Source organism: Drosophila rhopaloa, unplaced genomic scaffold (genome assembly GCF_018152115.1).
Source record: "Drosophila rhopaloa isolate 14029-0021.01 unplaced genomic scaffold, ASM1815211v1 contig_2, whole genome shotgun sequence".
NCBI classification, from domain to species: domain Eukaryota; kingdom Metazoa; phylum Arthropoda; class Insecta; order Diptera; family Drosophilidae; genus Drosophila; species Drosophila rhopaloa.
In genome coordinates this window covers 26234090-26254755 of record NW_025335083.1, presented here as the reverse complement: position 1 = coordinate 26254755, position 20666 = coordinate 26234090, and the positions used below count along the sequence as shown (strand labels likewise).

Genomic DNA, 20666 nt, shown 5'->3' with positions numbered 1-20666 from the left:
GGTCGCCCCACTGAAATCACACAGAGTACAAAATCGAGACTATTTACTATATAATATTTACCAAAGTTTTACAATTGATGTATTAATATTATGTTATATTTGAATACTAAATAATTCGATGTTTTTCTAACAATCTTTAATACTTATAAAAAATAGCTCTATAGTTATTATTGGATCAAAATATATTATTACATTGACGTGCTTAGATATCGCTTATTCCATGACGGTAACCGATTTAGAGCACATCAGCTTTCAATTGCTCTTTCGGCTTGTTTGAGTTTCGCTGACTTCCTGGAAATCATTCTGATTTCATAGCTGAGGACGCTTTTGGGCAAGTGATTCATGCCGATCCGATGGCCCGCTCTCTTTCTCTTTTCAGCTGGCGCCGGCAAATACGGCGATCCAAATCCATATCACTGTTTATATTTGTTTTGATGTGACGTCTATCACTTGAACCCACTGTACGTTTTTATAACGAAAGCTTTTACTAGACCCGCGTGTATTGTACGATTCATTCATAAATTGCCAGTGGGTCAAAGGGAGCGTGGGGAGCTTTTAGAGTTTTGTGAGCAATCTGGCGAAATACTTGCCTATATGTACAAATATGGCTCATTGCCTCCGCTGGGTTTTGTTTGAGAACTTTGAACGCCCTAACATTACGTTAGTTGATTTAGAAAAGGGTGCTTTCCACTAATCGCGTCTAAACAATCATAGTCATGCTATTATATCATTTGATTATCGTTATGTCTGCTTTTATTTTTCTTTACAATATCTCATTAAGAAAACGTTTTCGGAATATTCATTGCGCAACGAACCTATTACATTCTCACAAGACGATATGGAATTCCTCCGCAAGAAGATGTTCCACGCGAAGATCTTCTTGCAAAAGTGTTCCTTCGTCCTAGAAAATTGTAATTAATGATTAATCTGATAACACTTTAATCAATAAATGGCCAGTAATTCTTATTCAGAAATAGGGGACTTTTGGTTGTGGAAATGCTTCTGGTAGCAAGAATAGATTAAAACTTGAGCAACCACTTTTATATTAACGTAACTGGGATTTTTAGGCTTAAAGATACCCTTCAGTACCATCGGATTGCATTTACTGCGCATGGTGATAAGGCAGCTAATATTTTCCATTTTATAGGGTTTGCATAGCATATTTACATTTTATCCGCAATGTGAAATAATTAGGGCCGTGACTTGTTCTGCGTTGCCTATTTATTGAATCACCTAATGCAGTTCCTCTGTGATCTCCTCGTCATCGGCCTCGTCATCATCGCTCGTTGTCAAGGCTGAAGTGCTGCTCATTCCAGTGACGGCAGTGCCGCTTGTGGAGGCGGTCACTTGCCGGCCCGAATTCCAGATGAGATCAAAGTCCAGGTCGCATTCCTGGGCGATTCTTTGAACTATGCCTCGATCCAAGAGACCAGAGGCGCTCCACGAGTTGTCTTTCACGGCTAGTTCCTTCAGAGCTCTTCCAGCCTCAGGATACTGTTTGGCATAGACCAGGGCTCGAACCAGCATGGACAGAATGTGAGCGTGGCGGATAGGCGGCAGCTCCGGTTTTACTTAATGCAAAAAAATGAAATTATTCACACTTCACAAATTATAAGGATAGCGACTTACTTAGCATGCTGCGGCAGGATCCGATGACCAGCTGGTGATCACCTTCTCGCAGCGCCTGCTGGATTTCTAGGATCGCCTTTACATCCGCTACCGTGCGCTGCAGGTTGTTGTAGGCGTGCTGGGCATGACTGAGCTTCTCCAAACACTTGGAGGCTTCCTGCATGGCGGTCAAGGCCTTGCCGTAGTCCTGAAACTCTTCGATCTCGATCTGGGCGCAGATGGCATAGAAGTTGGCCAAGGAATCGAAGGCCTGGCCCTTTGTATAAAAACTGACAATGTGCTTAAGGACTTGGGGGTCCGATTGCCAGTCCAAGGCTTGGAGATAATTTGCTGCCATAATGTAGACCTCACGTTGCCTGGACATATTGGCAAAAAATATAATTTTGTCGGTGTTACCCGATTTCAAAAGACTCTTCATCGCCCGCATTTTGTCACCGGCCTGGGTGAACTTCTTGGTGGCACTGTGGTAATCACCCTGCTGCTGAAGGATCTCGCCCAACTGGACTAGGATATTGACTCGAATGGCCTCGTCGAACTCACCCTTCTCCGGAGTGAGCATCTCGGACAACTCTTCGGTCACCGGCACTCCCTTCTCCATGCAGATACTTAAAGCTCTTTCCAGGTGTCTGGTCTTGGCCAGCAACTGTACGGCCTTCTGGAACTGCTCAATACTGCAAAAGAAATCCGCACACCGATTGATCAACTCGGCATCCGACTCCGGCACGAGATCAGAAGCTATAATCTCCAGAATTTCCGGCTGCTGAGACTCGAAAGCCATCTCTAGGGCTTTGTGAAGCATTCCAGCCCTATGATAGAGTTCCACGGCGTGCTTGAAGTTCCCGCACTCCTCGAAATAAGCAGCTGCTATGGCCTTATCCCTCTGCCTCGATGAACTGGCTACTGTCCAGAGTTCCTCCTGGAAGTCATTCTCCTTGCAAATGCGAATCGCATTGCTGAAGGTCTGGGCACGCGTGAAGAACATAATAGCTTCCTGGAACTTTCCCACATTCTCGTAGTGTCTTGCCAAGTGATAGCAAGCCGCTTTGTCCCCAGATTGTCTGGCAATTGCATCCGCCTTTGAGATCTTGCCGAGGTAGCAAAGAATCTTTACCTGAAAAATAGAAGACACTATTAATATCTCTATGGTCTCTAAAACTGTACTGAATTACCTGCGAGAACCAGTCCTCCGCCTTGTGGTAGACGGCCAGAGCAGCATCCATGTCTCCGGAGCTCTCGATATACTGGCCCCACCACTTGAGCAGCTTGGGATCGCTGGTGGTCTGAATGTAGCGCTTCATGGACGCTGGATTCTCCAGTAGCAGTTGTGTAATATTCTGCGCCGGATTCTGCGTCTTCTCGAAGTATTCCAGAGCTCCCTTAATGTCACCCTTTTCTCGCAACTCCTGGGCCTTCTGGTAGTAAGTGTGCTTCAGATGAATGCGATCCTCAGTCTCGGCCAACTGCAGGGCCTCATCCAAGTGTCCTGTGGATTGAAGTAGTTTGTTGAGCAAGTCGAAACGCTTGCATTGGCGGTATAGATCCTTGGCTTCCTCAATCATTCCTAGTTCAATTGCTAGAACTGCTACTTTGGCTTCAGTCTCGAGATCATCATCTTCAATGGCTAGGCGCAGGGCACGAACGGAGCGGGCTTGCTCCAAATGACCCATGCACACCTTAGCCACATCCAATCGGTTTGTGTGGACACACATCTTTGCCAGATTGGTCCAGATCACTTTGGACTGAATTGATCGAATGCTGCGATACGCCATATCCATATTTCCCTCTGCCACATGAAGGCTGAAATTCAAGACTCGCTTCCGGGTAACTGGATCGCATTGCTGGAGGTCTACAAAATCCTGGAGGGGCTGCTCCTCTACTGCATTGATCTTCAGGCGGAGCACGTTTGGCACACATAGGTTCAATAATTGAGAGCCTGGACTCATAGGTTGAGTCTCAAGAATATTGAGGCATCCTTTCTCCGAATAAAATAAAAGTAAAATCTTTGACAGAACAAAATGACTGGGTTGGGGCGAGTTCTTTTGAGGCAGAGTCATTTGCATCATTGACTTGACCTCCATGGCCAGGAGTCTAGGTTCCTCTGCATCCCAAAAAATTCGAACAGGCAGGCTGGATGAGGAGTTCTCTTTCCTAGAACTAGTTTCCTGCTCCACTAAATCATACTCTAATAAATTATTGCGCTCAAAGTCCCAGCAGAACAGAGCTGAAATTGGGGTAAAATTGCTACTGGCTATCACCATGGCCAAATGGCTTCCCAGACTATTGCACTTTACCAGGATGAATTCTCCGAAGTCATCGAAAATGTCATGACCGGATTTGCTTGGAAAAAGGAGCTTAGGGTCGTGTCTCGAAACATCGTAAGCCTTAACGTAGCCATTCATGGTGAATACCGAGAGATAGCAGCCACTTAAATCCATACCGATGATTTTTCCTTCAATATCGCTGGCTTGCATGCGGTGGAGCACCACGCCCCCCACAGAGTAGACCATAATATCACTGCTCGCCAGGCAGAATATGTTCTGGTTGTATAGGTGCAGGGATAAACATTCAGCGGGAAAGGTCTGGAGTAGCTTCACACTCAAAGGAGTGCCTGTAGATGCCGATGTAGGCGGAGCACCCTCCACTGCCTCCAGAATCTCGTCAAACTCGTCCAGGCTCCTTTCCACTTTCTGCAGACTGTAGGATGAGATGCTCCTGCCATTACTCATCACCAGACTTAATTCGTTCAAGGCCATGGCAGTCACTGCAAACTCCGATTGAACAGTGGTCTCCCGACCGCTGCAATGAGTCAACTGCACCGACTTGGCCGACCCCTGAACTGCCCAAAGTTCGCGGGTATAAAAGGCCAATAAGGGTTGCTCCTTTAGCATGAAAACATTGGACAGACAGTTGACCAGCATGCAGGGCTTGGCCAGTTCATTAAATCCCCACTCACAGCTCCGTATGGCTCCTCTCACAGATGATATGTTCGTCAGCTGCCATGCGTCTTCGGGAGCACTAACTAGTCGGCTGCCACTTCTCTTCCAGGTAAAGAGATTTCCCAGGGAGGTTCCCGCACACAGAGTTTGGCCCGTAGAGCTATAAGCCAAACAGGTGAAAATTTCGCCGCTAATTTGACCGTACTTCGGTGTCTTGCGGGGCACACTGCTGCTTTCGGTGCTGCTCTCATGGCTAAAGAATTGGTTTGACGACGATATGGTGCCATTACTCAAACTGGTCAAGGATGAACCGATCTGGTTGCCACTGGGAAGATCCATTTTCAGGAGGTAATTGTCACTCCTTTCGATGTCCCAAATGCGTACAAAAAGATCACCTAAAAAGTACACTTTAGTTTAAAAGAGTACGGGCCAAAATACTTCTCATAGCCCACCTGTAATGATGGCCAAAGAGTTTCCAGACCAGGCGATGCCTCCCTGTCGGCCTCCTCCACGTCCGCTCATCTTAACGCGGTCCAGTTCCGTGAGAATGCCCGTGGATTCAACCAAAAACAGAGTGACAGTCAAGTCCTCCATCAGGCAAATAACGGCGTCCCTAAAAGTGGTTAAAGAAATGGCTTAAATATATATTACATTTTCCGATTTAGGCAGTGTCTTACTTTTTGGGGTGCCACAACATCTGGACAATGGGCGGTAGGGATCCGCACTTCATCACCTCAACGCAGGCGCCTCCTTGATTTATGTAAAACACAACCCCTCCTTGGGTGCAGGCGTAGAAGCAATGATTGTCTCTCACCCCAGAATGTGTCATACTCCGGGCTGCAGTTCTTGGCCTCCAATTGGTTAGGGTGTCCAAGGCATTCTCATCACCGGCCACCGCTGCCTTGGCGAGATTAGCCATCTCCTCGCGAACCTCACTCTCCACCGTTCGTCGAAAGCAGATCAGCAGCAGTACCTCCCGCAGATCGTGGGAAAACATGGTCAAGAACTGGTACTGGCCGTCGCAGCGCCATCCCGTCACCAAGCCCATGGCATCCGCCGTAACCATGCGTCCGCCCTGTTCGCTGAACTGCAGCAGAACAATGGCCGCCTTGTGAGGAGCGTTTACGCTGGCAAACTCCCTGTGTCCGGCAAACCACACGTGTATGTCCCCATGCTCCCAGCCACTCGCCAGGAGAGCCTTTTCCGGATGCCAGCACATCGCTGTGGCCTGAGAAGTGGCGTGCACCGGATAGGTGACATCCCGCTGCGGCTCACCCTGTATAAAAAAAAATTTCCTGATTATTTTATTGTGGGTCATCGGAAACTTAAAAAATAACTGACATGCAAATGGGTCAAAAATTGGAACAACGGTAAAATGCAAATTTTTAATGCAGATTTTTTGAGAATCAAATTACGAGTCTTAAGAGATATGCCACTTTCAAATCGGATAAAATTTGGTAAAGATATGGGGTCCGGAAGTCCAGGTGTGGGCCACCTCTTAACAACACATCGGAAACTTGGAAATAAATGACATGAAAATGGGTCAAAAATTGTACCAACGTTAACTTGAAAATTTTGAATGCAGATTTTTTGAGAATCAAATTACGAGTCTAAGGAGATATGCCACTTTCAAATCGGATAAAATTTGGTAAAGATATGGGGTCCGGAAGTCCAGGTGTGGGCTACCTTTTAACAACACATTGGAAACTTGGAAATAAATGACATGAAAATGGGTCAAAAATTGTACCAACGTTAACTTGAAAATTTTGAATGCAGATTTTTTAAGAATCAAATTACGAGTCTAAGGAGATATGCAACTTTCAAATCGGATAAAATTTGGTAAAGATATGGGGTCCGGAAGTCCAGGTGTGGGCCACCTTTTAACAACACATCGGAAACTTGGAAATAAATGACATGAAAATGGGTCAAAAATTGTACCAACGTTAACTTGAAAATTTTGAATGCAGATTTTTTAAGAATCAAATTACGAGTCTAAGGAGATATGCCACTTTCAAATCGGATAAAATTTGGTAAAGATATGGGGTCCGGAAGTCCAGGTGTGGGCTACCTTTTAACAACACATCGGAAACTTGGAAATAAATGACATGAAAACGGGTCAAAAATTGTACCAACGTTAACTTGAAAATTTTGAATGCAGATTTTTTGAGAATCAAATTACGAGTCTAAGGAGATATGCCACTTTCAAATCGGATACAATTTGGTAAAGATATGGGGTCCGGAAGTCCAGGTGTGGGCCACTTTTTAACAACACATCGGAAACTTGGAAATAAATGACATGAAAATGGGTCAAAAATTGGACCAACGTTAAAATGAAAATTTTGAATGCAGATTTTTCGAGAATCAAATTACGAGTATAAGGAGATATGCCACTTTCAAATCGGATAAAATTTGGTAAAGATATGGGTCCGGAAGTCCAGGTGTGGGCCACCTTTTAACAACACATCGGAAACTTGGAAATAAATGACATGAAAACGGGTCAAAAATTGTACCAACGTTAACTTGAAAATTTTGAATGCAGATTTTTTAAGAATCAAATTACGAGTCTAAGGAGATATGCCACTTTCAAATCGGATAAAATTTGGTAAAGATATGGCGTCCGGAAGTCCAGGTGTGGGCCACCTTTTAACAACACATCGGAAACTTGGAAATAAATGACATGAAAACGGGTCAAAAATTGTACCAACGTTAACTTGAAAATTTTGAATGCAGATTTTTTGAGAATCAAATTACGAGTCTACGGAGATATGCCACTTTCAAATCGGATAAAATTTGGTAAAGATATGGGGTCCGGAAGTCCAGGTGTGGGCCACCTTTTAACAACACATCGAAAACTTGGAAATAAATGACATGAAAATGTGTCAAAAATTGTACCAACGTTAACTTGAAAATTTTGAATGCAGATTTTTTGAGAATCAAATTACGAGTCTAAGGAGATATGCCACTTTCAAATCGGATAAAATTTGGTAAAGATATGGGGTCCGGAAGTCCAGGTGTGGGCCACCTTTTAACAACACATCGGAAACTTGGAAATAAATGACATGAAAACGGGTCAAAAATTGTACCAACGTTAACTTGAAAATTTTGAATGCAGATTTTTTGAGAATCAAATTACGAGTCTAAGGAGATATGCCACTTTCAAATCGGATAAAATTTGGTAAAGATATGGGGTCCGGAAGTCCAGGTGTGGGCTACCTTTTAACAACACATCGGAAACTTGGAAATAAATGACATGAAAACGGGTCAAAAATTGTACCAACGTTAACTTGAAAATTTTGAATGCAGATTTTTTGAGAATCAAATTATGAGTCTAAGGAGATATGCCACTTTCAAATCGGATACAATTTGGTAAAGATATGGGGTCCGGAAGTCCAGGTGTGGGCCACTTTTTAACAACACATCGAAACTTGGAAATAAATGACATGAAAATGGGTCAAAAATTGGACCAACGTTAAAATGAAAATTTTGAATGCAGATTTTTCGAGAATCAAATTACGAGTCTAAGGATTTATGCCACTTCCAAATCGGATAAAATTTGGTAAAGATATGGGGTCCGGAAGTCCAGGTGTGGGGCACCTCTTAACAACACATCGGAAACTTGGAAATAAATGACATGAAAATGGGTCAAAAATTGTACCAACGTTAACTTGAAAATTTTGAATGCAGATTTTTTGAGAATCAAATTACGAGTCTAAGGAGATATGCCACTTTCAAATCGGATAAAATTTGGTAAAGATATGGGGTCCGGAAGTCCAAATGTGGGCCACCTTTTAACAACACATCGGAAACTTGGAAATAAATGACATGAAAATGGGTCAAAAATTGTACCAACGTTAACTTGAAAATTTTGAATGCAGATTTTTTGAGAATCAAATTACGAGTCTAAGGAGATATGCCACTTTCAAATCGGATAAAATTTGGTAAAGATATGGGGTCCGGAAGTCCAGGTGTGGGCTACCTTTTAACAACACATCGGAAACTTGGAAATAAATGACATGAAAACGGGTCAAAAATTGTACCAACGTTAACTTGAAAATTTTGAATGCAGATTTTTTGAGAATCAAATTACGAGTCTAAGGAGATATGCCACTTTCAATTTGGATACAATTTGGTAAAGATATGATGTCCGGAAGTCCAGGTGTGGGCCACTTTTTAACAACACATCGGAAACTTGGAAATAAATGACATGAAAATGGGTCAAAAATTGGACCAACGTTAACTTGAAAATTTTGAATGCAGATTTTTCGAGAATCAAATTACGAGTCTAAGGATTTATGCCACTTCCAAATCGGATAAAATTTGGTAAAGATATGGGGTCCGGAAGTCCAGGCGTGGGCCACCTTTTAACAACACATCGGAAACTTGGAAATAAATGACATGAAGATGGGTCAAAAATTGTACCAACGTTAACTTGAAAATTTTGAATGTAGATTTTTTGAGAATCAAATTACGAGTCTAAGGAGATATGCCACTTTCAAATCGGATCAAATTTGGTAAAGATATGGGTCCGGAAGTCCAGGTGTGGGCCACCTTTTAACAACACATCGGAAACTTGGAAATAAATGACATGAAAATGGGTCAAAAATTGTACCAACGTTAACTTGAAAATTTTGAATGCAGATTTTTTGAGAATCAAATTACGAGTCTAAGGAGATATGCCACTTTCAAATCGGATAAAATTTGGTAAAGATATGGGGTCCGGAAGTCCAGGTGTGGGCCACCTTTTAACAACACATCGAAAACTTGGAAATAAATGACATGAAAATGGGTCAAAAATTGTACCAACGTTAACTTGAAAATTTTGAATGCAGATTTTTTGAGAATCAAATTACGAGTCTAAGGAGATATGCCACTTTCAAATCGGATAAAATTTGGTAAAGATATGGGGTCCGGAAGTCCAGGTGTGGGCCACTTTTTAACAACACATCGGAAACTTGGAAATAAATGACATGAAAATGGGTCAAAAATTGGACCAACGTTAAATTGAAAATTTTGAATGCAGATTTTTCGAGAATCAAATTACAAGTCTTGGGAGATATGCCACTTCCAAATCGGATAAAATTTGGTAAAGTTATGGACTCCGGAAGTCCAGTTTTGGGCCACCTTTTAACAACACATCGGAAACTTGGAAATAAATGACATGAAAATGGATAAAAAATATGACCAACGTTGAAATGAAAATTTTTAATGCAGATTTTTTGAGAATGAAATCACAAGTTTTTAGAGTAATGTTACATTGAAATCGGATTAAATTTGCTAAGGTTATAAACTCTGGAAATCAACTTGTGAATGAATTTTTTTACAAATCATTTGAAACTTTGAAAAATCGAACGTGACGAATATTGGATACATTGGCCATGATTGGTTTAAAATCTGGGACGTATGAAAAGTCTTAAGTTCGGATGAGTTTTTAGCTTAAATCCTATCAGAATCAATAGAGTTAAGTCTTCAGAAAAAACAGGCCGTCTTCTGTCAACCGGTGTGTTACATTACAACATTTTTGGGAATATATCTGTGACTCTTTGAGAAAGGGATTTCCACAAAATTTACTCACAGTATCCGCAAAAATGGTCACGGAACCGCCTCTTTCGGCGCTAAATGAAGCCACTGCAAAGAGCGGTTCGCTGGGATGCCAACTGCTGATGGTGCTGACTGCATCCGAATCCAGGAATTCTATTTTTGTGTCGAAATACAGTGTCATCTCAATGGTTTTCTCTCAAATGGTGCTGAAAATAACCAAAACACTGTGAAAAAATTGTTTCTTTAGCAACGGTTGTCATGGTTGCCCCAAACAAACGGTTAAAAGCCGGTTCTTGGGGTGTTCAAGGCGATGCAAGGAAGTGCAAGTAAATAGACAGTTTTATTTCACAATTTTTTTGTTTTTTTGCTTTGCTATTTGAGTCCACCACTTATCAGAATTACACGACTGCAATCACACTTACCGGCGCCTCGTGTACTTCTGAAAAAAGACAAGATTAGCAAGACAAATTTAAATAAATATTAATATTAAATTGCGCCAAATTTTCGATAAATTACATTATAGGAAAAGCTCTATTTATCGTCCTCCCTTTTAACATACACAAACTAAAATTTAGAAACAAGCCCCAAAAAAGATAAATTATACATAAACATACTGAGATATAGAAACAAGCCCCAAAATAGCTAAATTATTCATGAAAAATAGGAAAGTATGGGGAAAATTAGCTCAAAAGAATTCAATTCAAAGAAATGAGTTGCAATAATTTTACATTAATCTTTTCGTTTAGCATTAAGTTGTGTTTTATATACATATATAAAAATATTCAAACATTTGGCTTGGAAAGGGCTAAATGATCACCTCTGGAACTTACCCATACAATGAGACGTCGCGTATTCGCCCCGTGCACACGCAACACTCGCGCATTGGAATGAAATCACCGGCAAACAAAACGGAGAAAACAGAACGTTGGCCGGTACTACGACTCATTTACAGTGCGAACTCCGACAATGGCTGATCGTCCGTGTGCTGGAAACCTTCTTCGTATCGCCGGGGCCGTGATCCTGCCCAATCTGGGTGGGATCTACAACGGGCGGCTGACCAGGCAGCACATCCAAAACTGGTACGCCCACCTGAAGTTCCCATCCTTCAAGCCGCCAAACTGGGTGTTTGCTCCGATGTGGACCTCCCTGTACGCCGGAATGGGCTACGGATCGTATCTGGTGTGGCGGGACGGCGGAGGATTTGGTGGCGAGGCGGCCAGACTGCCGCTCATTGCCTATGGAACACAACTGGCCTTAAACTGGGCGTGGTCGCCCATATTCTTCGGGCAGCACAACATTAAGGGCGTGAGTACTGATGATATCACTACCACTGGGTGATATATTTAATCCATTTCCTCCATTAGGGGCTTATTGACATAGTCGCACTGACGGCCACCGCTGGAGCGTGTGGAGTTCTCTTCTACCGAGTGAACAAGGTCGCCGGATTGCTCTTTGTCCCCTACGTCGCCTGGCTGGGATTCGCCACTGCGCTGAACTATGCCATCTGGAAACTAAATCCTGAAAAGAAGCAGGCGCCGGAAGAGGAGGAGAAACCCTCCGTCAGTACCGGCAAGGCCGACTAGCCCCGAAAGCCTCTAAATTCAATAATTTTAAGTTTCTTTAATACGAAATGTAATGCCTTTAGAAGTTATCGAGCCAGGGCTGGTCTATTTGGATAAGATATCGATAAATCATGTATTAAAGTGAGCGGACAAATCAAAATATGTTTAATCCAAACTTAAAATTCTGATCTAAATGATCTGTTAATTAATTATAAAGGAAAAACTGTTATCCCTAATAACATAATAATAAACAAATTTATTGTCGATATATTAGCATGAGTAAGTATTCCTTTCGTGAATGTAAGCAATTAACTATACGTTTTTCCTTTCCTTGTTTTGCACTTTAGCACAAATACAATATAATTTTCTTAGTAAAAAAAACACAAAGTTTTGTCTTGAATTGGTAGTGAACTTTACATTCGAAATAGGTCTGTATTTTAAAACCATGATTCACATTTTTTTGGGAACAGATCGGACACCTCTGGCTAATATAATTGGAAAAACTAAAATTTTAGTCAACCGTCACGGTATATATTTGTAGATAGCATCTGGACCGGTTTTCCGCCTCATTAGGAAAACAAGAAGATATCCAATACTTTGTAATCTTTATATATAGTATGCACCACCCGAGTGCTGAGAAATATTCCTTTTGACTTGATATATGACCATGCCGTTTAGTTGAAGATGGCCGAATAATGATTATAATTCAAATAAAATAACCAATCTAATAAGGAAATAAGTCACATGTTTACCATTTTGTCTAAGACTGTTCATAATTTCAGTTGACATACTATTTTTTTTTGAAAATTACAAATTTATTCAAAAATATAATAAGCACAATTTATCAAAACTTTTAGTACCAGGGATTAATAGATAATATTTTTAAACGAAAACTGAGTGTGAAAATGCGTGTTAAGTTTAAAATGCAAGGGAGCCGATTGAAAAAGAGATTAAAGATGGATCAATTAGGGCCTCCAGGAGCGGATGAGGGGTTGGGAGGAGTTCCGGCCTTCGGAGAGGTAGCTTTCGGGGAGCCTGCCGCCTTTGGAGAGGGCGTAGTCTTCGGGGAGTTCGCCGCCGGCTTCTGCTGCCCTCCAGCTGGTCCTGCTTGCTTGGGAGGAGATGCCTTGTTGGCTGCTTTTCCCTGCTGCTGTTGATTTGGTTGATTTGCCAGGTTGGGTGCTTTTGGAGAAGCGGGTTTCCCTGTAGCCTGGGCTGGCTTTGGAGCCACTGCCGGCTTGGCATTCGCATTAGGATTTGGCTGCTTCTGCTGAGGCTTGCTTCCCCCTGATCCACCTGCTCCTGGTGATTGCTTCTGGGCCTGCTGCGGCTTGTTGGCTGGTTGCTGTTGCTTTGCCTTCTGTCCCGCTTCCGGCTTCTTAACATTCGCTTGAGGAGTCTGTTTCTGGGGCGGAGTACCTCCTGCAGGCGATGGCGGAGTCACGGCGGCGGGAGATGGCGGAGTCACAGCCGCTACAGAGGGAGGCATGGAAGTGGGAGTCGATGGTGGCGTGGAGGGGGCCGCTGGGGACGGGCCCTCTGCAGGAGTTGCAGATGCCACTGGAGCTGGGGGCGTCACTGGCTTGGTTGGTGGAGTTGTCTCCTTCCTGGGAGCAGCTTTAATTTCTTCAACAGGCTTTGGCGTCTCGGCTGTCTTCGCAGGAGCAGCTGTAGCTTGATCTTTAGGTTGTGGTGGTGCCTGAGAATTCTGTACGTTGGCAACTTCTGGAGGTGGAGGTTTTGCGACTTCTGGAGCTGGAGCCTTGACAACCTCGGCAGCACTCTTCGCTGTTTCTGTAGCTTTGACTGCCTCGTGTGCAATTTTTGGGGCTTCTTCTGGTAAAGTGATCTGTTTGGCTGGTGGCGGAGTCTTTTGTTTTAGTTTCTCTGTTGATTCCTTGGGCTTATCCTGAGAATTCTTTGGAGGAGAAGGTCTCTTGGGTGGCTCAGCATTAATGACTACAGCACTCGATGGTTCATTTTTAGCTGGAGAAGGCAACTCCTTTGGCTGTTCTTCAATTTTAGCAGCCGGTGCAGCTTCGACGGTTGGTTTCGCGGAAGGTGTTGCCTGCTTTTGCGGCTCCGAGGCCACAATCTCGGCGAGAGTCTGGATAGCAGGAGGAGTTGACGCCTTCGCGGGAGTCTCTGAAGGAGTTGGCTTAGGTGGTTCTGGTTTTTGCTCCGTGGATTTTTCTTCAGTCCTTTGTTCCGCCTGCTTTGGTTGCTCCACCTTCTGCTCAGTGATTTTGAATTGGGTATTCAGATCTATTTGTTGTCCAGTTGGTTTTGGCTGTTCCACCTTTGGTTCATTGGCTTTAAGCTGGCCAGGCTGCTTTGATTTTTCAAGCGTTTTTTCTGCCGGCTTAGGTGGGTCTACCTTCTGCTCAGCGGGTTTAGTTTCAGTATTCTGTTGGTTTTCAGTGGGTTTAGACTGCTCCGCCTTTTGCTCCACAGGTTTGATTTCAATTTTCTGGTCAATAGGTTTGGCCTGTTCCTTCTTCTGTTCCGTCTCTGGCTTCGGAAGATCCTGATCTGGAGTTCCCGCAGCCTGTGTGCTTCTCTGGTCAATAGGTTTGGTCTGTTCCTTCTTCTGTTCCGTCTCTGGCTTCGGAAGATCCTGATCTGGAGTTCCCGCAGCCTGTGTGCTTTCTTTGGTGGTCTGAGGAGCTGACTGTCCCTTGGCCTGATCTTTATTCTTATTCTGCTTCTCTTTGTTGCCCTGCTGGTCGTTCTTCTTGCCATCCTTGCCCTGACCTTTCTTAATGTCCTGTTTTTCTTTGGGTTTCTCATTTGGCTTGGTAGTCTGTGGTGTTTTCTGTGGCTGCTTTTGATCCTTCTTGGGCTGCTGCTGCTGCTGTTGCTTATCCTTTGGTTTATTCTCCACAGATTCTTTTGGTGCCTGTTCTGGCTGTTTTGTAGCCTCCACCTTAGCGACCTCGTCGAAATCTCCAACGAGCAGGGGAACGTCATCATCCTCCTCGGCTGGTATAGGTTCTTCTGCGCCTCCTGGACCGCCCTTCTGATTGTTCATGGCGTTGGCATACATCCGCAGTTGGACGACCGTCTCCTGACCCAGCTGGGGAAGAATGTCGGGCAACATTTCGACCACTTTCCGGGTTTCGCCGTGACCCGTGACGGCGAAGGTGTTGGCCGAGAGCGAGGCCTGCGCCTTGGGGTTGTTGAAGTGAATCACGGTCAAGTCGTCCTTGATGATGTTGACCTCCTCAATGCCCGGGATGGTGCTCACCGACAGCTTCTTAAGCGAGCTCTGCAGCTTCTTGTCGTCGGTGGCCGCTGTCTGGTGCATGACCTTCTTCTTCCGGCGGGGCGTGCCCTTGCCGCCGATCCGTACCTGCGCCTGCAGGCGCTTCAGCTTCTCCACATTCATACCTTGCAATCTGGCCGGACAAACGGGTGTTAATCTCAAGTATATATTACATAAAACGGGCAGGAACTCGCCTTAATCGATGACCAGCTCTAGAGACACGATGTGCAACTCCACGGGCGAATTCACGAATGCAGTAGACAGGCCCACTATCCGCCAGTAGAACCACCCGAATCCAACGCAGCAGCAGCGCTGCTTTTATTAATATCGTGCGGCCTGCTCTTTTTTTTGCACATTTTTATGTGTTTTCGCAAGCAAATCGGGGAGAAAACAAGAAAAATGTCGCCCCAGTGCTTAAAAATAGCTCCACATTTCCTACACCAGCCGATGGCCGGTGCTTTTGGTTTGCTTTGCTTCAGTTTAGTTTATGCGGATTCTCGGCATGAGGCTGCCCAAGCGGCTGTTGAACCGCAGACGCCTCTCGGGATGCGAACGGTTGGATGGGAGTGGGACTGATGACGGGGCATAGGATGGGATGAGTCCCGAAAATAGACTGGGCACTTTTCTCACTGCCAGTTTCGCTCGCAGAATCACTTGAAATGTGGGATGTTTGATAAGGATTGCCTTCGATGGCGGAATGATTTGTATCGTATTATGTCTTACAATAAACATACTTTGTGGATACTGTACAAACCATTTCGGATATAGTAATTATGTATATATATGAATGTACCTGACCTTCATGACCCCGGTCATTCAGCATTGCTGAATATATTGTAGACATCTTTTAAAGAATGATAAATACTTGTCAATTTTATAACGGTGTGTCACTGAAATCTCCTACTCTTGTGTGTTGGAGGAGAACATCAACTCATTGGCAAACCCCTTCCAATTATTCTAAAAATGGACTTGCAGAAAAGTCACCTAAAACCTGAACTTCTTATCCCATAATTTTTCTTACAGACATCCAATTTCAAAATGGCATAATTTAAAATGACTGTTCTTTAATCCTCTTAAAATTTGCGTACTCATCTTGATTTGTAAATTTGGGTCAATTTTTCGTCATTTTTATAATTTTTGAAAAATTTGCGGAAAAGTGACCTCAAACCTGCTCTTCTAAGCCCATATAATTTCTTACAGACATCCGAATTTAAAGTGACTCACATACTTCTAATAGATTGTGGCTTAATTCTCTAAAAAAAATGGGTTTTCCACTTGTTTTGTATTTTGGGGTAGATTTTTCGTTAATTTTACGATATAACCATTAGAATATTCAAATATTCTTAGACGGAAATCCGTTAACTCTTAAAACGGTCACACTTGTCCCATCACCTGTAGATCAGCAGGCGTGCTTTTGATTTGTTTTGATTTGATTTCGATGTTGCTCCGGAGATGCTTTCTGTTTCCGTTTCCCGAAGTCCGGCTGGTGCGCCGGGCTCTGCACATCGTGCTCCATCCGGAGATCCGGCAGGCGCTGCAACACAAAAAGCCGGTGGTGGCCCTGGAATCCACAATCATAACCCACGGAATGCCGATGCCGGAAAACGTTCTTACGGCGCTGGCGGTGGAGGAGCAAGTCCGCCTTAACGGGGCTACACCCGCGACCATTGGGATTCTGGACGGGCGGATCAAGGTCGGCCTTACGCCCGAGGAGCTCAACACGCTGGCCAAGAAGCCCAGGGATCAGGTGATCAAGTGCTCCCGGAGAGACCTGCCATTCGTGGTGTCCAGAAAGCAGAGTGGCGGCACCACAGTAGCCGCAACCATGCTTATTGCCCACCGCGTGGGAATCCAGGTGTTCGCCACAGGAGGAATTGGCGGGGTCCATCGCGATGGCCACGAGTCCCTGGATGTTTCCGCGGACCTCACCGAGCTGGGTCGCACTCCGGTGGCCGTGGTTTGTAGCGGCGTCAAATCCATCCTGGACATTCCCCGAACGCTGGAGTACTTGGAGACGCAAGGCGTGTGTGTGGCCAGTTTCGAGAGTCCCGGTGGCGTGTTTCCGGATTTCTACACACGAGATAGCGGATGTACGGTGCCCTATAACCTCAATAGTGCAAAGGAGGCGGCGGAGCTGCTACGATCCTGGAAGGAACTAAAAATGGAGTCGGGGCTGCTTATTGGAGTTCCTATTCCTGAGGAGTTTGCTGCGGACAAATCCAAAATTGAGGACGCAATCAAGAAAGCATCTGCCCAAGCCAAGGCCCACGGAGTTTCGGGCAAGGATGTCACTCCGTTTTTGCTCGCCGCCATCGCCAAGATCACCGAAGGAAAGAGCCTCAAATCCAACATAGCTCTGATCAAAAATAATGCCAAAGTGGCTGCAAAAATTGCAGCTTCTCTTTGCGAGGTCTCCACAAATACCGAAAATCCAGAGCCAAAAACTTTCGACAGGAAACCTCTGGTTGTGGGAGCTTCGATTTTGGATCTCTCTTTTACAGTAGACGACCATAATCGCGACATGAAGCTGGATGGAGCCACATACTCAGCAGTCGCTAAACAGGCAGCAGGTGGAGTGGGTCGGAACATCGCGGAGGGCATTTACAAACTATACGGTGATGTGAACCTGATTTCCGCCGTGGGCAACGACCAGATGGGCCAAACGCTGCTCCAGATGATGCCAAAGGCGCTGAAGCGGGGTCTAGTCCTGGCGGATAGCCATAGTACCTCATTGTGCTCCCTGATCTTTGATAAATTTGGGGATTGTAAGCTGATCCTGGGCAACATGGAAATTCACCAGAGTATTACACCGGAAACCCTTCAGGCGCACCATCAACTCTTTCGGGAAGCCCCTCTCATCATCATGGATAGCAACATCTCGGAGCAGGCGATGGCCAGCATTCTGCATCAGGCCCAAAAAAACAAGATTCCCGTCTTCTTCGAGCCCACGGATATGTTCATAGCAGGGAAGCCGTTTAAACTGCTGCCAGAGCTGACCAAAAACATACGCATGATAAAACCGAATCTCGAAGAGTTAAAGACCATCACGGAGGCTATAACCGGGCAACCTGTAAACTGGAGTCAAAATACAAAGCTGCCACAAGCGGACCTCCTGCAACAGGCGAAATCCATGATTAAGAAAATCGACTGCCACTTCAACTGCATCATAGCCACGTTAGGGGACCACGGGGTGCTCCTAAGCTATCGACAGGATGCGGACAATGATTCCAGACTGCTCTTGGACGTAAGCAAATCCACGCCGCCCCACTGCACTCGCTTCTATGCCGCTCCTATGGTTCACAACATTGTCAATGTCTCGGGAGCGGGCGATAGTTTCTGTGCGGGATTCATCACTGCCCTGCTGCGGGGGCGCATCCTAAATGAGTGCGTGGCCGCTGGTTTTGTGGCCGCGGAGAAGGCCCTGCAATCCGAGTCCGCAGTGCCTAGCACCTACTTCTCGAATCCAGAAACCTTTGAGAGCCGCTACAAGCAAACTGTAAAAATCATCCAACAGCAAAGCATTTAGATGAAGAGAACAAATGAATTTACTCAGGTCCTTTGCTTTATTCCTAAGTATTTTCTTAAAATATACAAGATGAAGTTGTCTAGTAGGCCCATCTGAAAGATGCAATTAACCAATTGAAATCGTTTAAGAAGTTCAGTTTTTACAACTTACAGCTTTATGACTTTGTCCTTGCCTCCAGAGGCTACTCGTGAGCCATCGGGCGCCCAGTCGACTCCAAACACCTCATCTGCATGCCCAGGTAGCTCCTGTGCCAGCTTCTTGCTCTGTACACTCCAAACTAAATGAAAGGGCATCGGTTAAACCGGACCAGAAAATATTCGATTCGGTATTTACCCTTTAGTGTAGAGTCCTTGCTGCCGGAAACTATCAAGCGGGAGTCCGCCGACCAGGCCAACGTGTAAACAGCCTGCACATGACCACGGAAGGTGGCTATGAACTGACCATCATGTGCCCGCCACAGACGCACCGATTTGTCAAAGGAAGCTGACGCGATCAGCTTCACATCCGGCGAATATTTCACATCGTTGACCACGTTCTGGTGCCCCGTCATGCGCTCCACACACTTGTTCTGGTTGTTGCGCCACAGATAGAGCGTGTTGTCATCTGAGCAGGAAACCAGGGACTCCACCTCATCTGGACAAACGGCTTGGTAGCGCTTCAAGGCGGACTCCTGGAGCTCTTCAGCTATAAAATAAAAATTTTTAGAATGATTTTATAATATTAAATTACGAAATAATCAAATTATTACTGCTCAGACTGAGGTGGCTCTTAGAGCGATCCTTGACCGGCTGGAATGGACCCGTACGCAGAACGTAGTCCGTGCTGAGTGCGATGTTGTTAACCCAGTGGGCATGGCCAGAGAAAGTGCGGCAAAGGATGCCATCGGCAGACCGCCACATCTTGACTGTGCGGTCTTTGGAGGATGTGTAAATAAGGCCCGCCCCTCCCCAGCGCACGGCTGTCACCGCATTCGTGTGACCAGCAATGTTCATCAAGCACTGGCCCAGTTTTACATCCCAGATCCGGCAGTCCCCGTCTCCACTGGCGGAAGCAAGTTTCCTGCATTCGGGATCCCGGTGATATGGCTCCCAGGCGAGACAGTTGATGTGCTTTTTGTGTCCACTAAGGGGGCGGCCTTTTTGTTGGCCTGTCTCTGGATCCCAGATGATTATAGAGCCAGCTTTGCACCCACTGGCCAAGCGTTTGCCATCTGGAGCCCACGATACGCACAAAACCCACTGCTTGTGACCCGTGCAGGTGAAGTGGGGCGTCTCTGTAGTAAGATCCCACAGTCGCACTGTAGTGTCGCCACTTCCGCTGGCCAGATGAGCCCCGTCCGGGCTGAAATTCAGAGAAACAACTGCCTCTGCGTGACCTGGCATGGAACTCGTACATCTTGTCACCGGACGCACTTTGAAAACCGCCTGTGGCTGGTATACAATGTCGATTACGTTCTCCGTATCCACTGACGCCAAGTCCAGGGTGTCCTCTAGGCTCTTCTTGATCTCATCCTCGCCCACGAAGAACAGATACGGAGTGGCTTCCTCGTTTTTCAGCAGAGCGTTGCAAATCAGACCCAGTTGCTGGGAGGTAATTCCAGCTGGCAGGTCGATTGGCGGCCCAGCCTCTTCGCCCGTGTCCGAAATGAGCCGCGCCTGTATCGTGTGAGGCGTAGCCTGCGGCTCAGAGTCTGTCTCCATCTGCATTTTCTGTTTTTTGGCCAACATGTTTGCAGCAGCTCAATAAGTGGCCAAAACAAATATAAACACGTGCCGCGACTTGTCTGTTAGTGGTGAGCCAATCACTAAACATCGCACAGCTGGTCTCTTGCCAACTATCGATAAATTTTCCTTTTCTCGTAAAAATATTTAAGCTATTGGTAAAATAATTACTTAATATATATTTTACATCCCTTAAAGTTGTAATTGCTTAATCGTTGCTTGGTTGTTTGCCATCAGTTCCATACAGATTATTATTTATATTTTGGAGGAGCATATCTGTGAAAACCTGTGAATACTACAAGGGGTTTTGAGTTGCACAATTAAGTTTCACAAAGAACACTTTTAATAAATCCATTGGTTTTGCGAATAAAAAAAAATTATATATTTATGTTGCAATAGATATATTTGTATCTTTTAAGTTACAGTTTTAAGGTAGGTTTTCAGACCAATTTTAAAGTGGTAACCTGTTTTATGTCAGAAGTGGATTCT

General features: G+C 44.9%; 5 protein-coding genes across 8 annotated transcripts; 2 read left to right on the top strand and 3 right to left on the bottom strand.

Moving 5' to 3' along the window:
* Positions 1-148: 148 nt before the first annotated feature.
* LOC108049125 (intraflagellar transport protein 140 homolog) lies at positions 149-11043 on the bottom strand. 4 transcript variants are annotated; one of them, XM_017130197.2, is made up of 8 exons: positions 10934-11043; positions 10526-10542; positions 10138-10327; positions 5243-5841; positions 5018-5178; positions 2799-4960; positions 1630-2740; positions 149-1571 (listed from the first exon to the last, which is right to left on the bottom strand). In XM_017130197.2, the coding sequence occupies exons 3-8, from the start codon at positions 10282-10284 to the stop codon at positions 1234-1236; spliced, it is 4518 nt and encodes a 1505-aa protein (XP_016985686.1). In that variant the 5' UTR covers positions 10285-10327; positions 10526-10542; positions 10934-11043; the 3' UTR covers positions 149-1233. The 4 variants fall into 4 exon arrangements, with proteins under 4 accessions (XP_016985686.1, XP_016985685.1, XP_016985687.1 ...); XM_017130196.2 differs by having other exon boundaries at positions 10138-10309; XM_017130198.2 differs by lacking the exon at positions 10526-10542 and having other exon boundaries at positions 10934-11017.
* Positions 10992-11935, top strand: LOC108049126 (translocator protein). Its single transcript, XM_017130201.2, has 2 exons — positions 10992-11408; positions 11468-11935. The coding sequence occupies exons 1-2, from the start codon at positions 11070-11072 to the stop codon at positions 11684-11686; spliced, it is 558 nt and encodes a 185-aa protein (XP_016985690.1). The 5' UTR covers positions 10992-11069; the 3' UTR covers positions 11687-11935.
* A 578-nt stretch (positions 11936-12513) lies between these two features.
* On the bottom strand, positions 12514-15490 carry LOC108049134 (cell surface glycoprotein 1). The gene is made up of 2 exons (XM_017130209.2): positions 15125-15490; positions 12514-15063 (listed from the first exon to the last, which is right to left on the bottom strand). Exon 2 carries the CDS (start codon positions 15051-15053, stop codon positions 12627-12629), a length of 2427 nt encoding a protein of 808 aa, XP_016985698.1. The 5' UTR covers positions 15054-15063; positions 15125-15490; the 3' UTR covers positions 12514-12626.
* An 830-nt stretch (positions 15491-16320) lies between these two features.
* On the top strand, positions 16321-18456 carry LOC108049130 (pseudouridine-metabolizing bifunctional protein C1861.05). The gene has a single exon (XM_017130204.2). It carries the CDS (start codon positions 16369-16371, stop codon positions 18454-18456), a length of 2088 nt encoding a protein of 695 aa, XP_016985693.2. The 5' UTR covers positions 16321-16368.
* An 18-nt stretch (positions 18457-18474) lies between these two features.
* Positions 18475-20247, bottom strand: LOC108049131 (protein Notchless). The gene is made up of 4 exons (XM_017130205.2): positions 19205-20247; positions 18790-19140; positions 18607-18733; positions 18475-18548 (listed from the first exon to the last, which is right to left on the bottom strand). The coding sequence occupies exons 1-4, from the start codon at positions 20181-20183 to the stop codon at positions 18536-18538; spliced, it is 1470 nt and encodes a 489-aa protein (XP_016985694.2). The 5' UTR covers positions 20184-20247; the 3' UTR covers positions 18475-18535.
* Positions 20248-20666: the final 419 nt, after the last annotated feature.

Bases quoted from the DNA above. Each gene is read 5' to 3' on its own strand.
- LOC108049125 (XM_017130197.2), bottom strand. From the start codon at position 10,284: ATGACACTGTATTTCGACACAAAAATAGAATTCCTGGATTCGGATGCA. The intron at 5,842-10,137 runs GTGAGTAAATTT...TTTTTTATACAG, and splicing joins TGACCATTTTTGCGGATACT to GGTGAGCCGCAGCGGGATGT. The intron at 4,961-5,017 runs GTGGGCTATGAG...TGTACTTTTTAG, and splicing joins CTCTTTGGCCATCATTACAG to GTGATCTTTTTGTACGCATT.
- LOC108049126 (XM_017130201.2), top strand. From the start codon at position 11,070: ATGGCTGATCGTCCGTGTGCTGGAAACCTTCTTCGTATCGCCGGGGCC. The intron at 11,409-11,467 runs GTGAGTACTGAT...TTCCTCCATTAG, and splicing joins GGCAGCACAACATTAAGGGC to GGGCTTATTGACATAGTCGC.
- LOC108049134 (XM_017130209.2), bottom strand. From the start codon at position 15,053: ATGAATGTGGAGAAGCTGAAGCGCCTGCAGGCGCAGGTACGGATCGGC.
- LOC108049130 (XM_017130204.2), top strand. From the start codon at position 16,369: ATGTTGCTCCGGAGATGCTTTCTGTTTCCGTTTCCCGAAGTCCGGCTG.
- LOC108049131 (XM_017130205.2), bottom strand. From the start codon at position 20,183: ATGTTGGCCAAAAAACAGAAAATGCAGATGGAGACAGACTCTGAGCCG. The intron at 19,141-19,204 runs GTAATAATTTGA...TTTATTTTATAG, and splicing joins GAGCCACCTCAGTCTGAGCA to CTGAAGAGCTCCAGGAGTCC. The intron at 18,734-18,789 runs GTAAATACCGAA...CCTTTCATTTAG, and splicing joins CAAGGACTCTACACTAAAGG to TTTGGAGTGTACAGAGCAAG.